At 37.5% G+C, this 18,443-nt stretch overlaps 2 protein-coding genes across 2 annotated transcripts in view; both read right to left on the bottom strand.

The window, feature by feature from the left end:
- The window catches only part of LOC119496717 (C-type lectin domain family 12 member B-like), a 44,262-nt gene extending 27,641 nt beyond the window's left edge, over positions 1 to 16,621 (bottom strand). Inside the window, exons 1-4 of the mRNA XM_037784226.1 lie at positions 16,338 to 16,621; positions 15,517 to 15,588; positions 14,749 to 14,838; positions 13,986 to 14,378 (exon numbers count right to left, since the gene is read on the bottom strand). Coding sequence (XP_037640154.1) covers positions 13,986 to 14,378; positions 14,749 to 14,838; positions 15,517 to 15,588; positions 16,338 to 16,365 — 583 coding nt within the window. The 5' untranslated portion in view covers positions 16,366 to 16,621. The remainder of the gene's footprint in view (positions 1 to 13,985; positions 14,379 to 14,748; positions 14,839 to 15,516; positions 15,589 to 16,337) is intronic.
- LOC119496723 (low affinity immunoglobulin epsilon Fc receptor-like) lies at positions 3,178 to 9,017 on the bottom strand. The gene is made up of 7 exons (XM_037784233.1): positions 8,876 to 9,017; positions 7,917 to 7,994; positions 6,849 to 6,971; positions 4,610 to 5,002; positions 4,343 to 4,515; positions 4,080 to 4,192; positions 3,178 to 4,003 (listed from the first exon to the last, which is right to left on the bottom strand). Exons 1-7 carry the CDS (start codon positions 8,940 to 8,942, stop codon positions 3,865 to 3,867), a joined length of 1,086 nt encoding a protein of 361 aa, XP_037640161.1. The 5' UTR covers positions 8,943 to 9,017; the 3' UTR covers positions 3,178 to 3,864.
- Positions 16,622 to 18,443: the final 1,822 nt, after the last annotated feature.

Here is an 18,443-nt window from a genome sequence, read left to right as displayed (position 1 = left end):
ACTCACATGAAACATATACAGTGTGTTATTGTGTTAAGGAAATATTATCTTCCAGTAAAAGTCAATATTTATAATTTATAACAAAGTATTTTGCGGACCCCCTGACCGAGTGCCACGGATGCCTGGGAGTCCCTGGACCCCACTTTGAAAATCACTGCTATAGGGGATGCACAAACACATATTTGATATTAATAAGCCAGTTGATATTACCATACAGGAAATTAATGTATCTGTATATTGTAGTTTACAGAGCACTAGCATGGTGTTGTTCACAGAGATGACAGAGGGAACTATAGTCAAACATACAGGAAGGTGTTGGGCTGTGAGCTGTCACTGTGCAACAACTTGATAAGAAAAGAGTAACTTTATCTGAAACTAACTTCCTTCTTTGTTTTACAGAACAATCCTGGGACAGGAATCATTGCAGTTGACTATTAACAGAGATATATACCGTACATGTTTACTTCCAGATGACAGAGTGACTGTTGAGTGTATACTCACAGGGGATACGAACGTCACCTGAACCAACTCACAGCTTTTGGTGGAAGAGACTGAAAGAGAGGACGGAGGGAGACTTCTTATGTGACAGAAAAATCAGCTGAACTCTGACAACAGTGTGCTTTATCACAGACAGAGGTGTTAAAAGGAACTTCTTAAAATACCACAAACACAGTGTTAAGCTTTTCAACCTTCATCACTATCACATTCTCGTTCAACGTTTTGATGATCGCTGTAAAACATCTAATGCTTAAGAAAGTTAATTTCTACATAATAAATTGTGTTGATAATATACCCGAGGTGGCTTGCATCTTACCCACAATGCATACGGCTGCTGTTGGCTTCCTCAAGTTCCTCTGAAACGGTACAGATCAAACACAAATGTTTCAATATCTGCAGTAAATGAACCCATATTTGCAGAATCACTCCCAATATGTTGAGCAGACTGGAAGGATCATAACACAGGAGATGAAGCAGAAAGTGAACTTTGACATTTCAAAGGCACTGGCTGCCAATGTGTAGTCATTGAGTTGTCCTGCTTCAACAGCATCATACATTATGAAAAATAATAATACAACTTATTGTTACACAAAAGATGAGATACTTGTAAAGTTTTAAAGGTTCTCTATATGATATCCAGAGCATTAATATAGCAGCAAACATGCAAAGACATAGAGGAGTAATGTCTACCTGAGCAGAAAATGAAGTCACTCTTCCTCTGTGTCTCTTTCTAATCTGAGTTTCTTTCATGTGAGTGTGCCCCACTGGTTAGTTTAGGTAAAGGTAACCTGCAAATTGCGAAAACGCGCAAAAACTCTTGCAAGACTCGCTGTCTGACGAATGATCCTAACCTTCACTATTCGAGGCCAATACCTAACCTTAAAAATCTCGCAAGAGTCTCTCAAATTGTGGGCTACCTTTTACTAGCTCGCGGCTGCTGCTCTGCACTACGCTCATACGGTGCTCATACGGTGCTCATACGGTGCTCATACGGCGCTCATATGGCGGTTACAGCTGATAAAGCTGTTCTGAACTACGGCGCCGTTGCAGAAGCGTAGCACCCATTCTCACACTTTTAGCTCTGAAAGTTGTTCTCACTGTCAGCCACAAGCCGCCGGTGCAGCCATCGCAGCCGGCGCAGCCGTTTCCATGTTGAGAGCCGTGCGAAGGCAAAACATATGCTCCAAAACTGGCATTTAGCCCCTTTAATCTATTACGGAGAATCTCAACAGCAGATTAAGATATTTTAAAGTGACAGAGTCTGTAGATGCCAGTCTGGTCGGCGCAGGCGCAGTGCTGTTACAGGAGGTGGATGGAATTGACAGACCAGTTTGCTCCTTCTCAGAAAAGTTTAATTCCAATCAATTGACCTACAATAGAGAAGGAAGCGCTGGCCCTTATTTGGGCACTTCAACATTTTGAAGTGTACGTAGGTTCTGGTGGTGGTCCTTTGCTCGTCTATACAGACCATAACCTGTTAACCTTTCTGAGTTCCCTTTCTGATGCGTTGGACTCTGTTCTTGCAGGGCTATAGCTTAGAGATCAGGCACATTAAAGGGAAAGAAAATATCATCGCTGATGTCCTTTCTCGTGCCCCTGTGTGATAGAATGTAGCAATAACATGCTGTCTCACCATTGCTACCTGTGCTGTCCCATCACTATGATACCAAATAGCTTCTTTGTAATTTATTTCATGGTACATTTATGTTTAGTACCTTTAAATGCATAATTCACTTATTTTTTGTTAAATAAATCAATTGATTTAAACTTTATCACGGTCTATCTCTCTATATGTCATGGCCCTGAGAGCCAGGTTTAGTTCTACTCTGAAGTTGTGACAGAATTGTTGTTTGATTAGCAGATAATGCTGAGTAGTTATCATGGGAAGTCTTCTCCTTTTGACAGTAACTTTCATTATATTTTATCATATACAGTAAATATCAAATAGATTTTTTTCTGCTGAGATTGAAGACCCATTTCACAAACATGGAATTCTACTGTTTAATACACAACTTGCTATTACATACAACATGATCAATAACATGATTATGCTGTGTGTTGTTTTTCTGACTAAACATTGTGAAAATAAGTATCTACATTCAGACACAGTGATGAACTGATGAGCTCTTGAACACAAAACCAATTATCACATATTCTTAAGCAATACGGATTAATAAACAAATCAATAGTTGTTCACAAAAAACAAGTTAATTGTTCATCATACTAAATCCATTACTCATCCCCTTTACCTGCTTACTGTATGTCTGTTTAGAGACCTGGTGGGGCTGGAGTTTATCCCAGCATGCACTGCGTTTAAGGCAGAAAAACATTCTGGACAGATCTCCAGCCTAACACGGGGTCAACACACACACCAACATATTCCCCTGACCTGCATGTGTTTGGACTGTGGGAGGAAATCCATGTGAAAATGAGGGAACATGTAAACTCCACACAGAAATGCCCCAGACTCGATCAAAACCAGGACCCTCTGTCTGTAAGATGACAGTGTAACCACTGAGCTGTTTTGATACTCAGGAACAGAATTAGGTCTAAACAGATTTAATGTGACACCACCAAAAAACACTGAAGCTCCATCAGAAAAACATAACATTTGTATTTGTGAAATACACAATATGATAGTTCCCTAATAAATTTCAAGCAAACAAAAGATAATAACAACAATATGTGGAAGCACATTTATTCACTGGTGACTAAAACATGAACTTGCTTCTAGATAGATAGATAACACTTAACCATCAGCTGTACAAGTAAGCATTTTATACATCAGAATACTACATGGAAACAGAATCTGGAATATTTGTCATGAACAAGTGGTGCAGCGCCCCCTACTGGCCAATCAGTAGCAACAATATAAAATGCCACATAAGAAATAAGAAACTCAGCAGTCTTGTTGGTCCCTTTTTTCAATCTGCTGATACAGAAATTATAAGCACTGCATCTCTAACAAAGTAGAAGAAAAACACATTCAAAGTTATTAATAATCAACAGGTTAGTGCCCCTTCAGGCCCAACACACCATACCTATATAATCCAATATCTAACTGCATTTATACTTATATTAATATTTTGTATGTATTTGTAAAAAGCATTTTTTAACTTGTTTTTGAAAAATGGTGTATAAATAAAGTTATGATTATTATTATTATTATTATTATACATTTAATCCTTTTTTTCAGACACACACAAACAGTTTTATCCAGTTACTAGTTTTACCTTTTTCTTTATAGAAATAAAATCCCTTGGGTTTTTGTTATCTTTGAAAAACACAGTTTATATTGATATTATCTTACATGTAATTAACCCTTACAGAGTATCCAGTAACCTCTCATGTATGACTGCGGTGTGTTTAAAGAGATAAAGCGTTCTTTTTGCAGATCCATTGTTGTTTGTCATCGCATGTCCTTGATATCCATCCTACACCCTGGACAGAAATTGCACAGTGACCGACAGAAGGAGGAGTAGGAGGCGGAGGTTGTGCCCAGTTGCTGAGAGAAGAAGATGATGTTTAGATCAAGGCTGATAGATACTATGATTCAAAGTGTTAAGGAACGTGTCTCGTACCTTTCAGTCAGATAACTTCCATCGATCCACTTCCATTTCCCATCTTCAACTCTCAGGCCAATCCAGTATCCAGCGGTTCCTTTACTTCCCCAGCTGTAAGCATTGATTACTTTCTGACAACAGAGAGACAGATATTAGATATTTAAACATCATACATGAATAAACACACGGTGGCCTACAGACTCACAGTGTGTTCAGACCTACAGAAAATACATTTTTATTTCATAATTGTGTCATAAAAATTCACACAGTTTTCTAATTACCTTCTCCTTTTGATCATGTATAACAGCGAAATTTGAATTCTTTCCTCTGCAGTCTTCTCGAGCTTCTTCCCAGGTTCTCCGATCAGCAAGCTCAGCGTCATTAATCGCATAGCAGCTGGGCTTGGTGGTGTCGTTGTATTTCCAGCCATCCTGACAAACTTGACATTTTCGGCCTGAAACATCAGAGACCAACCAATAAACAACATTACTGCATTGTGATATTATTATTGGTTATTTTTGGATTTAATTAATGGGATCTGAACATACCATTTGCTATGGTGCAGTAGGCATCAATGCTCCACTGAGCTCGACTGACATTGAGCTCATTCCTGTTAGTCTCCATGTCTCGTATTTGTTCTGCTAAGTTGTTCTTCTGTGTCTCCAGCTCCCCGTTTCGTGTCTCCAGCTCCTGGTTACTTGTGTTCAGCTTCTGGTTTTCTGCAGTCAGGCTTGTGGTCTTGCTTTCTAAGACAGTATAGCCTTTTGTCAGGTTGTCAAACTGGACGGTCAGATTGTTGTGGTCCCTCCTCAAGTTTTCATTGTCTGAGCTGAGTTTGTTGTTGTTGTTTGTCAGGTTGCGATTGGCCTCCAGTAGAGCTGTTTGGTTTTCTTTTAACTGGTTCAGCTCCCTTACATCACTCTCATGACTTAATGGAGGAACTGCAAAATGGAAATTAGCTTCTTTATCATAGTGATAATGCAATTTTGGTTTGTCAGTTATGTTTTTGTCATTTGCTACTTTTGAAAGTTATTTCCTGTATGTCTGACTTCAGGTTTTCCAGCTTCTTGGAAGATTTCAACAAATCTCCTGAAAAGACTAAAACCAACATTTAGTATGTCTCACTATGTTTCCTGACTTCCCCAATGGGCCCTGTGGCACTCACACCCAAGCCCTCTGGTTCCTACTGAAGACGTATATATTTCTCATTGCCTAAAACACCTGGACACTGTAGTTTTAAGTCAACATTACTCAAACAGGAGTGAATAGTACAAGAGTATAGTGTATTTGTTGTGGTATTCTTTAAGCAATTTGGTGCACTAGCAAGCTTTTATGGCAACAGGACAGTGTATGTGGGATTGACTCAAAAGCAGCCCAGTTGCTAGGAAAAAATGTTGACATTGCATGTTTCTGCAAACCACGGATATGTTGAATGTGTACGTTTTTGCATTCAGTCCGACACAAACTGACATAGTATATCAAGCAACCGTTATTGAAAGTTACGTGGCATAATAACGAGTATAAAAAGCGAGAAAGTCCACTAAGGTTGGGTGGAAGGTTTGGTGAATGGGTCAAACAAACACAGAACATTCACCCAGGAGACGGCTAGTCGCGTCATGTGAAACCAAAAGTTAACGTTGACTTTACACTTGTTACATAACGTTGTTATGCTTGTTATGTAAAGTTATATGAGAAAGTCTGCTAAGGGTGGTTGTTATTTATTTACGCTGGTAACGTAATGTTATTATTTTAACACAAACCATGATCTTTTTTCTCACCTTGACCAAGTAGTTTTGTTAACAACGTGCATTGTGCGTTTTTGCAAGCGTGATTTGAGGCTGATCTGAAACGTATATATTAGGGCTGTCAATCGATTCAAATAGTTAATCACGATTAATTGCAAATTAATCAAATTTTTCATCTTAAAATAGTGGCGTTATTACCACGTTAACTTTGACAGTATTTATGTATTTATGAAACATATTTTTGGTTCAGAAACATCCACATTCAACATATGCGCGGTTTGCAGAGACGTACAATGCCAACATTTCTTTCTGGAGACTGGGTTGCTCAAAAGATACAGATGCAATATTCATTGTTATGAACGAACATGCCAGTGAGGTTCACTGATGTGTTTTTAATATTTTTTTGGACAACAGTGGAGCTCTATAGCACAGAGGAAGACAACATAAGAGGCTTTGATACACAAAATTCTTGTTAGTAGATACATTCAGTGTCGGTTTGGGTTTTATCATCGGATTTATTGACAATAAGAAAAATAGAGAATGTCATTTGACTTATCTTTCAATTGCTTTTCTGCATATTGTCTGTCATTTCCACTCATTTTGGCTTCTGTCTCCTACAAATTCATAATATTCAGTCGACTATACGATATAAAATGCTTTATTCTGAAATTAGATTTAACTGGGGAAAAATAAACAAAATTTAGATTCATTCATTTTGCTTAATTTGGGATAAATAACCATAAAGCAATAAAACATGCGATCAAATGTTGTTATGATTGGATTATTGCTTGATGCTGACACACCCAGGAGCAGGTGCATATTTCTAATATTGTGTCCAGAAATTTTGTTTGAAACAGATTTGGCAAACAAATAGAGGTAGAGACTTATAGTCTGCTAATAGACAGTCTGAGCTTCCAACTGTGGCAAATACCTGACTGATAACAAATAATGGTGACAGATGAAAACTAATACTATTATTCTTTAAGGTTTGTCTCATGTCGATGTGTGAGTTAATGCATGGACTGCCTGTTAGTATACTCACAGTGCAGTACACAGAGTGCTATGATGCCCAACAGCAAAATGACACAAAGAATCCCCAAACAACAAGCCAACTGCTGATAGTGGCGACGTCTTTTGTTTGCTTTCTTGTCTGGCAAGAATCCTGCTGAGACAAACAACAAATAGAAATATAGAAATATAAGGCTTTAACAATCTGAGTTAACCAAATCAAGAGAGGATCGTTCAAAGTTAGTCTTTTTAGTACAATATTCACTCTTGTGAACACTGTCTGGTGAAACACAGAGGGAATTTTATAGTAAAAAGAATAAGTAAAAAGTAAGTAAAGGGAAGGAAAGGTGCCCACTTGATTTGACTAACTCAGACTGCTAAAGTATTAGCGTCATATAAACTTTGGATTACATTTTTACACAGAACACTAACTGTAGATTTTGTCCCCCACCATTTACATTACAAGAAAATTAGGAATATTTTCATAGGAATGATAACAGCAAGCAAAACCTGTTTCAATAACATCTGACTATTGCTGAAAAATTGCGAAACTATCCTTTGGGAAAAATGCTTTTTGCTTTTGTGCAAAAAGTAGTGGTAGCAGTAGAAGCAGTAATAGTAGAAGTATTAGTGGTAACAGCAGTACACTTGTAGTAGTAGTGGCTGTAACAGTAGTTGCACTTGAACTAGTGTGTTGCACTCGTCCAACACTCTGTCTTGGGAAAGACATTAAAAAAAGTTCAAACTCAAAATATAAATTCCCTAATGATTCAAACAATCCTACACTTCTCATAATTAAATTCGATGGCATCTTTTCACTAAACTCTCCATGCCTGCCTGGAAGATGCTGACATCTTTGAAACTCCCCACCCCCAATTTGTAAGGCTGTGTTATAAATCTCCTCCTTCCCCCTTGTGTCGTTCATGGGGCGGTTCCCTAGTTGCAAGTGAACAAAACTAACCGGGTCTGTCAACTTAGTTAAAAATGATCAAATTGCCTACTGGTTATAATGGTAATGTAGTGGTAGTAGTTGTAGCAGTGCTAGCAGCAGTACTAGAAATGCTTCCAGTTGCAGTAACACCTGAATTGTTTTACAACTTACCTTTTGTATCAGGAGTTTGTTCGGGTGTTTCGTCTCGCACCTTCACTTCATCGTACACAATTTCCTCCTCTTTTATAGCTGAAAGGGTGAAGGACACAGTTGGTTAATTACTGTGTAGAGGTCAAATGACAAGAACTTTTAAAGACACTTTACAATAAGGTACGCAATATTTCGATAGTTACCGGTGAACAAATGAGGAACGAATGAGGAACTAACTGTAAACCATTGGCTAACAGGCAGCTCATGAGTAACTCAACAGTAGTAACAACTTTTATAGAGTAGCTAATGATTACTTAATTGAGAAATGTTATTATGTTAATGAACTAATATAATTGTTCATGGGTATCTGTGAATCCTTATAATGGTCCTTTACTTAATGCATAGTTCTCGCATAGTTACTTTTGAATAAACGTCACTTTACCAATAACAAAATCATTACTTTATTGTTACCCACCCATTTGTGTCTCCTCAAGTACAGCGGTGCACCATACTGTGTTGTTACTGAGCACCGCATCATTACTTCCATTGAATTTAATGGGTTTCCTTGGTATATTTGTAGTGTGCACTTCACCATAATCAATCAATATCAAATTTGCACCCGCAAACTTCCAACAGTTTATGAAACAGCCTTTCCACAATGTAATGCAGCTGATTCTTTCTATGAATATATCAACCTATTTTTTGTCCTCTTGGTAAATGATGAGCAGTTTTTCATGTTTCATGGTTACATTTCATTTACAGTACATTAAAAATTCTAACTTCACTTAGATTTAATATTGTGGTCAGTAAAAATACCTAGTGTATTTTCTATCCAGTATAGTGAAGAAAATACCAGTACAAGAAATCAACATTGCATATGAGGATGATCACATAAACACAGATACAGTATCTATCCCGAGCAACAGCATAATACATTTTAACACTTCTATTCTTGATGTAAAAAAAGAAAAGAAACTTACCTTCAGGTGGAGGATGTTTTTTATTTTGGAATACAACCGAAGCGTAGTTAACCTCCTCCTCCGACATCGCTACAGCCGTTCTGTTAAGTTCTGTCTGACTTGTAGACTGAGAAGTGCTGCTGTAGTCAAACCACAGCGCACCCTCAAAGTGGTTGTTTCCTCTGTTCAGTTGAATCTGTCACTCAGCCTTAGAATGAACAACTTCTGCTTTTGATTGACTAAGTAATTTGCATACATGACTGGCTGAGTATGAACTCACATGAAACATATACAGTGTGTTATTGTGTTAAGGAAATATTATCTTCGAGTAAAAGGCAATATTTATAATTTATAACAAAGTATTTTGCGGACCCCCTGACAGAGTGCCACGGATGCCTGGGGGTCCCTGGACCCCACTTTGAAAATCACTGCTATAGGGGATGCACAAACACATATTTGATATTAATAAGCCAGTTGATATTACCATACAGGAAATTAATGTATCTGTATATTGTGGTTTACAGAGCACTAGCATTGTGTTGTTCACAGAGATGACAGAGGGAACTATAGTCACACATACAGGAAGGTGTTGGGCTGTGAGCTGTCACTGTGCAACAACTTGATGAGAAAATAATAACTTTAACTGAAACTAACTTCCTTCCTTGTTTTACAGAAGAAGCCTGACAGGAATCATTGCAGCTGACTATTAACAGAGATATATACTGTACATGTTTACTTCCAGATGACAGAGTGACTGTTGAGTGTATACTCACAGGGGATACGAACGTCACCTGAACCAACTCACAGCTTTTGGTGGAAGAGACTGAAAGAGAGGACGGAGGGAAACTTCTTATCTGACAGAAAAATCAGCTGAACTCTGACAACAGTGTGCTTTATCACAGACAGAGGTGTTAAAAGGAACTTCTTAAAATACCACAAACAAGCTTTTCAACCTTCATCATTATCACATTCTCGTTCAACAATTTGATGATCGCTGTAAAATATCTAAAACTTAAGAAAGTTAATTTCTGCATAATACATTGCGTTGATAATATACCCGAGGTGGCTTGCATCTTACCCACAATGCATACGGCTGCTGTTGGCTTCCTCAAGTTCCTCTGAAACGGTACAGATCAAACACAAATGTTTCAATATCTGCAGTAAATCAACCCATATTTGCAGAATCACTCCCAATATGTTGAGCAGACTGGAAGGATCATAATACAGGAGATGAAGCAGAAAGTGAACTTTGACATTTCAAAAGCACTGGCTGCCAATGTGTAGTCATTGAGTTGTCCTGCTTCAAAAGCATCATACATTATGAAAAATAATAATACAACATATTGTTACACAAAAGATGAGATACTTGTAAAGTTTTAAAGGTTCTCTATACGATATCCAGAGCAGTAATATAGCAGCAAACATGTAAAGACATAGAGGAGTAATGTCTACCTGAGCAGAAAATGAAGTCGCTCTTCCTCTGTGTCTCTTTCTAATCTGAGTTTCTTTCATGTGAGTATGCCCCACTGGCTAGTTTAGGTAAAGGTAACCTGCAAATTGCGAAAACGCGCAAAAACTCTTGCAAGACTCGCTGTCTGACGAATGATCCTAACCTTCACTATTCGAGGCCAATACCTAACCTTAAAAATCTCGCAAGAGTCTCCCAAATTGTGGGCTACCTTCTACTAGCTCGCGGCTGCCGCTCTGCACTACGCTCATACGGTGCTCATACGGTGCTCATACGGTGCTCCTACAGTGCTCCTACGGTGCTCATACGGTGCTGATACGGCGCTCATATGGCGGTTACAGCTGATAAAGCTGTTCTGAACTACGGCGCCGTTGCAGAAGCGTAGCACCCATCCTCACACTTTTAGCTCTGAAAGTTGTTCTCACTGTCAGCCACAAGCCGCCGTTGCAGCCATCGCAGCCGGCGAAGCCGTTTCCATGTTGAGAGCCGTGCGAAGGCAAAACATATGCTCCAAAACTGGCATTTAGCCCCTTTAATCTATTATGGAGTATCTCAACAGCAGATTAAGATATTTTAAAGTGACAGAGTCTGTAGATGCCAGTCTGGTCGGAGCAGGCGCAGTGCTGTTACAGGAGGTGGATGGAATTGACAGACCAGTTTGCTCCTTCTCAAAAAAGTTTAATTCCAATCAATTGACCTACTCTACAATAGAGAAGGAAGCGCTGGACCTTATTTGGGCACTTCAACATTTTGAAGTGTACGTAGGTTCTGGTGGTGGTCCTTTGCTCGTCTATACAGACCATAATCCGTTAACCTTTCTGAGTTCCCTTTCTGATGCGTTGGACTCTGTTCTTGCGGGGCTATAGCTTAGAGATCAGGCACATTAAAGGGAAAGAAAATATCATCGCTAATGTCCTTTCTCGTGCCCCTGTTTGATAGAATGTAGCAATAATATACTGTCTCACCATTGCTACCTGTGCTGTCCTATCACTATGATACCAAATAGCTTGTTTGTAAATTATTTCATGGTACATTTATGTTTAGTACCTTTAAATGCATAATTCACTTTTTTTTGTTAAATAAATTAATTGATTTAAACTTTATCACGGTCTATCTCTCTATATGTCATGGCCCTGAGAGCCAGGTTGTGACAAGGCTGTAATGTAAATGTTTACAGTGTACATTAGTAAATTAGTTTTTAGTTCTGCTCTCAAGTTGTGTTGTTGTTTGTTTAGCAGATAATGCTGAGTAGTTATCATGGGAAGTCTTCTCCTTTAAATGTTTCAACACACTGTGTGTCTTCAGCATCTTTTCATGCTGCTGCTGTCAACCTTTCATCAACTGACAGTAACTTTCATTATATTTTATCATATACTGTAAATATCAAATAGTTATTTTTCTGCTGAGTTTGAAGACCAATTTGATGAATATGGAATTCTACTTTTTAATACACAACTTGTTATTACAAAAAACATGATTAATAACATGATTATGCTGTGTGTTGTTTTTCTGACTAAACATTGTGAAAATAAGTATCTACATTCAGACACAGTGATGAACTGATGAGCTCTTGAACACACAACCAATTAACACATATTCTTAAGCAATAAGGATTAATGAACAAATCAATAGTTGTTCACAAAAATAAGTTCCTTGTTCATCATACTAAATCCATCACTCATCCCCTTTACCTGCTGACTGTATGTCTGTTTAGAGACCTGGTGGGGCAGGAGTTTTTCCCAGCATGCACTGCGTTTAAGGCAGAAAAACATTCTGGACAGATCTCCAGCCTAACACGGGGTCAACATACACACCAACATATTCCCCTGACCTGCATGTGTTTGGACTGTGGGAGGAAACATGTGAACATGAGGGAACATGTAAACTCCACACAGAAAGGCCCCAGACTCGATCAAAACCAGAACCCTCTGTCTGTAAGATGACAGTGTAACCACTGAGCTGTTTTGATACCCAGGAACAGAATTAGGTCTAAACAGATTTAATGTGACACCACCAAAAAACACTGAAGCCCCATCACAAAAACATGACATTTGTATTTGTGAAATACACAATATGATAGTTCCCTAACAAATTGTCCCTCTCCGGAGCTCTGCTGGTGCAGATGTTGACAGTGTGACTGATTAATGAGGCCAGATCTCCTTCTGTCTCATCTTGATTAAACATGTTCTTCCTGATTTTATTAAAGCTTAGAAAGCAAGCAAAAAAAAGACAATAAAAACAATATGTGGAAGCACATTTATTAACTGGTGACTAAAACATGAACTTGCTTCTAGATAGATACATAACACTTAACCATCAGCTGTACAAGTAAGCATTTTATACATCAGAATACTACATGGAAACAGAATCTGGAATATTTTGTGAAGAACAAGTGGTGCAGCGCCCCCTGCTGGCCAATCAGTAGCAACTATATAAAATGCCACATAAGAAATAAGAAACTCAGCAGTCTTGTTGGTCCCTTTTTTCAATCTGCTGATATAGAAATTATAAACACTGCATCTCTAACAAGGTAGAAGAAAAACACATTCAAAGTTATTAATAAATAACAGGTCAGTGCCCCTTCAAGTCCGTCATTGTGTTAGTAGACACACCATACAATCCAATATCTAACTGCATTTATACTTATATCAATATTTGTTATGTATTTGTAAAGCACTTTTTAACTTGTTTTTGAAAACTGTTATATAAATAAAGGTATTATTATTATTATTATTATTATACATTTAATTTTTTTTTCAGACACAAACAAACAGTTTTATCTAGTTACTAGTTTTACCTTTTTCTTTATAAAAATAAAATCCCTCGGGTTTTTGTTATCTTTGAAAAACACAGTTTATATTGATATTATCTTACATGTAATTAACCTTTACAGAGTATCCAGTAACCTCTCAAGTATGACTGCAGTGTGTTTAAAGAGATAAAGCATTCTTTTTGCAGATCCATTGTTGTCTGACATCACATCGCACTGATTTCCATCCTTCCTTCTCGAAAGAAATTGCGCAGTGGCCGAAGGGAGGAGGAGTAGGTGGAGGTTGTGCCCAGTAGCTGAGAGAAGAAGATGATGTTTAGATCAAGGCTGATAGATACTATGATTCAAAGTGTTTAGGAATGTGTCTCTTACTTTTCAGTCAGATAACTTCCATCGATCCACTTCCATTTCCCAGCTTCAACTCTCAGGCCAATCCAGTATCCAGCGGTTCCTTTACTTCCCCAGCTGTAACGGCTGATTACGTTCTGACAACAGAGAGACAGCTATTAGATATTTAAACATCATACATGAATCAACACACGGTGGCCTACAGACTCACAGTGTGTTCAGACCTACAGGAAATACATTTTTATTTCATAATTGGTTCATACAAATACCCACAGTTTTCTCATTACCTTCTCATCTTGATTATGTATAACAGCAAAATCTGCATTGTTTCCTCTGCAGTCTTCTCGAGCTTCTTCCCAGGTTCTCCGATTAGAAGGACCAGGGTTATTAACCGCATAGCAGCTGGGGTTGGTGTATTTCCAGCCATGCTGACAAGCTGCACACTCTCTCACTGAAACATCAGAGACCAACCAATAAACAACATTACTGCATTGTGATATTATTATTGGTTATTTTTGGATTTAATTAATGGGATCTGAACATACCATTATTTGTTTTGGGGCAGTAGGCATCAATGCTCCACTGAGCTCGACTGACGTTCAGCTCATTCCAGTTAGTCTCCATGTCTCGTATTTGTTCTGTTAAGTTGTTCTTCTGTGTCTCCAGCTCCTGGTTTCTTGTGTTCAGCTTCTGGTTTTCTGCAGTCAGGCTTGTGGTCTTGCTTTCTAAGACAGTATAGCCTTTTGTCAGGTTGTCAAACTGGACGGTCAGATTTTTGTGGTCCCTCCTCAAGTTTTCATTGTCTGAGCTGAGTTTGTTGTTGTTGTTTGTCAGGTTGCGATTGGCCTCCAGTAGAGCTGTTTGGTTTTCTTTTAACTGGTTCAGCTGCTGGTTTTCTGCCGTCAGCTTGGCGTTGTTTTCAGAAATGACAGAGGTAACTACAGTGACAGACAGAGGAAGGTTTTGAGCTTTGATTCTCTTTTGAAAAATTATAATATATATAATAGATTAATAATAATTTATAAAAATTCAATTCAACGGGGCTTTATTGGCACGGGGGTTTCAAGAACAATGTTGCCAAAGCATCAAAACACAATTTGTCCGTATATTTGGACAGTACACAATAACAGTAATAGGAACATTAATACATTAACATTGCTATCTATCTATCTATCTATCTATCTATCTATCTATCTATCTATCTATCTATCTGCCAGTGTGAACAGGAGGAAGAACTACACCAAGAAAAACTGTAGTAAAAGCTAAAGCTAAAAGCAAAAGATAAGAAAAAAACCCAGTGGTACTCACAGTGGATACGAAGGCCCATGATGACTAACAGTATCAGCCAACACACTGCTATCAGGGGAAAAGACTGAGTGAAGAAGCGAAACCTCTGGTCTGAGAGAAAAAGAAGAACTCAGTTGAATTAATGAGGCTGATTTAACACAGTCACAGGTGCTTTGAATACATTTCAATAACAAAACAAAAGGAGCTGAGCGTTTAAACATTCACATTTTTTGACAAAAAAATAAAGATAGTTAAATAAATGTCATGCTTAACAATATTTACAGTTTTTCTCAATCGCTTTGGCTCATTTTTTGAAACAGTCTTAACATTCTCCAAACTGTAAGTGCAACTTTTACACACATACAGTGAACAGAAAATTTGCCACAAAATGACGTCCATGACAAAAGCAAGTAGAGCAAAAAACAATAAATTGTAACTCATCACAGTACATAATCATGTCATAGATATTTATGGCATATACATGTATGTCTGCCAGATTTTGATAATTTAAAGGACCATTTTGCATGTGATGGCTCAAATGATGAAATAATGTTCAGAAGTTTAGAAGAGGATGACAATTTCACTGAGAATCAACTCATCAGTTTTGATCAACAAGACATGTGCAAGTGGTTATTGTGCTTATTCTTTTTCACACGTGCTAAAAACTGTGCAATTTATTGTTCAGAGATTTGAACTTACTGTTTTGAAAAATCAATTCTCATTCAAGAATTGAGCCAAAGCGAATGAGAAAAACTGTAATGAGTGAAATGTATTGTGTTCATAATGCACCTGGAGGGGCTGCCACTTTCTCCACAGTGCATACAGGCTCATTAACATAGTCAGCTTCTTCTTCGATTTCCTCTGAAAGATAAACAGATGAAACACAAATGTTTATATGTTTGTATGCAGTTTCACTCCCAATATGTTGAGCACACTGGAGGAACCATGATACAAAAGATGAATTCTATAATCAATTTCAACATTCTGGTCATTCTGACAAAAACATAGTTCACCAGAAGTCCTTTGAGGAATGTAAGGGAAGTGTAAAAGCGTCTAATGTACCAATTCTGTATTTCACAGAAAAGTGTTTGGTTGTTAGTTCTGCTTTGACGTTGTGGTAGAGTTGTTTGGTTAACAGCTAATGCTGATTAGTTGTGATAGGAAACCATCTTAAAGGTTTTAACCCACACTGGTCGTCTGCAACATCTTCTCACGCTGCTGCTGTTCCCCTTTCACCAACAGCTGTTCAACAGTGACTTTTTATCACTATCAAATATCTTTCTGTTGAAGAGCCATTAGATAAACTTAAAATCCTACTTTTTAAACTACTCTATTTTTCCTGAATAAGTCATTGATAAATCCACAGCTTCTCCCTTAGTGTAATCAGAGAAAAAATACTATAAATCTCATCATCCCTGATGTGTTGAGCAGAGTGGAAAAATCATAATGCAAAAGATGGAATTTGAAATGAATTTGGGCATTTTAAAACCCTTTGGTACTAGGGTGTTATCAAGCATCAGAATCATCATACACTGCAAGAAAACAAATGTAGACAACGGCACAGAGAAATATACATGCAGACACATAAATATTAGAATATTTTAAAGTACCAATTTCGTCCTGTGGTGTTCTGTTCATCCTGGACAAATGTTTGAAATCCAGCTGCAGTTCTGTATGAGGGTTGTTAGGAGTCTGTCTGGTCCGCTCAGATGGTCTTTAGTGGACTTCTGCTTTGAGGCTATAACTGTGTGTGTTTTTTAAAAAAACTCTGCTTCTGTCTCATCCTCTTCAATAATGTTGCAACTTCCGCAAATGTCTGTCTGACGTGATATAGCATTTTTATTCAATGTATTAGACTAAAACATGGCATTGCTTCTAGATAGATGGATAACACTTAACCGTCACCTCTACATATTAATATTCTTTACATCAGATGCTTAAGAAAACAGCTCTGGGAACATTCTTTTGGGAACAAGTGATACAGGGGAGACAATTTTTCAAGAACCCCTCATAATCCTAACACAGATTAATCATATGCTTACTACCATTTGTACTCTTAGATGCTAAAGGAGCTATTTGTATTCTGAAACAATTCCACTTAAATACTTTGGACATGTTTCATAGTGATAAACAGAAACGCACTTCAATTTGAATCATGTAAATATAAGATGAAATAATCCGTTATTCGTCCCAAAGCGGGGACATTTCCAATGTTAATAACACTTATATACCTTTAAACAGAGTTATTTTATTTAAATTGCATTTGGACTCAACTTGACAACATTTATAGTCTACTGTACAGTTCAAGTAATTGATCTGAAAAGCTTTCAGAAAAGGATTCCTAAGTCCTAATAAATCCAGATCAGTAAACTTACTTAAAAAATGTGAACTTATGGCTGTGTGTCACAATCATATCAGAGTTTCTATTGGCCCAGAGCTAACATGGGTGTGAGTAGTGGACACAATATGTTTGTTTTATTGGTGCAAATGTCTCCCATCTGTAGATTTGCACTTTTTAATGATACAGCACAATTTTTAAATTTTCATCACAATGATCAATAACATGATTATGTTGCGTGTTGTTCTGTGACTAAACATTGTGAAAATAAATATCTACATTCAGACACAGTGATGAACTGATGAGCTCTTGAACACAAAACCAATTATCACATATTCTTAAGCAATAAGGATTAATGAACAGATCAATAATTGATCACAAAAACAAGTTCCTTGTTCATCATACTAAATCCATTACTCATCCCCTTTACCTGCTTACTGCATGTCTGTTTAGAGACCTGGTGGGGCAGGAGTTTATCCCAGCATGCACTGCGTTTAAGGCAGAAAAACATTCTGGACAGATCTCCAGCCTAACACGGGGTCAACACACACACAAACATATTCCCCTGACCTGCATGTGTTTGGACTGTGGGAGGAAACCCATGTGAACATGAGGGAATATGTAAACTCCACACAGAAATGCCCCAGACTCGATCAAAACCAGAACCCTCTGTCTGTAAGATGACAGTGTAACCACTGAGCTGTTTTGATACTCAGGAACAGAATTAGGTCTAAACAGATTTAATGTAACACCACCAAAAAACACTGAAGCCCCATCACAAAAACATGACATTTGTATTTGTGAAATACACAATATGATAGTTCCCTAATAAATTTCAAGCAAACAAAAGATAATAACAACAATATGTGGAAGCACATTTATTCACTGGTGACTAAAACATTAACTTGCTTTTAGATAGATAGATAACACTTAACCATCAGCTGTACAAGTAAGCATTTTATACATCAGAATACTACATGGAAACAGAATCTGGAATATTTTGTGAAGAACAAGTGGTGCAGCGCCCCCTGCTGGCCAATCAGTAGCAACTATATAAAATGGCACATAAGAAATAAGAAACTCAGCAGTCTTGTTGGTCCCTTTTTTCAATCTGCTGATATAGAAATAATAAGCACTGCATCTCTAACAAGGTAGAAGAAAAACACATTCAAAGTTATTAATAAATAACAGGTCAGTGCCCCTTCAAGTCCGTCATTGTGTTAGTAGACACACCATACAATCCAATATCTAACTGCATTTATACTTATATCAATATTTGTTATGTATTTGTAAAGCACTTTTTAACTTGTTTTTGAAAACTGTTATATAAATAAAGGTATTATTATTATTATTATTATTATTATTATTATTATTATTA

The sequence above is a fragment of the Sebastes umbrosus genome, chromosome 11, assembly GCF_015220745.1.
Source record: "Sebastes umbrosus isolate fSebUmb1 chromosome 11, fSebUmb1.pri, whole genome shotgun sequence".
In the NCBI taxonomy this organism is placed as follows: domain Eukaryota; kingdom Metazoa; phylum Chordata; class Actinopteri; order Perciformes; family Sebastidae; genus Sebastes; species Sebastes umbrosus.
This window is presented reverse-complemented; position numbering and strand designations above follow the sequence as displayed.

Excerpts from the sequence above, each read along its gene's own strand:
- LOC119496723 (XM_037784233.1), bottom strand. The coding sequence starts at position 8,942 with ATGTCGGAGGAGGAGGTTAACTACGCTTCGGTTGTATTCCAAAATAAA. Across the intron at positions 5,003-6,848 it reads AGCACTCTGTGTACTGCACT|TTCCTCCATTAAGTCATGAG; the intron begins GTGAGTATACTA and ends TCCATTTTGCAG. Across the intron at positions 4,004-4,079 it reads GGAAGTTATCTGACTGAAAG|CAACTGGGCACAACCTCCGC; the intron begins GTACGAGACACG and ends TTCTTCTCTCAG.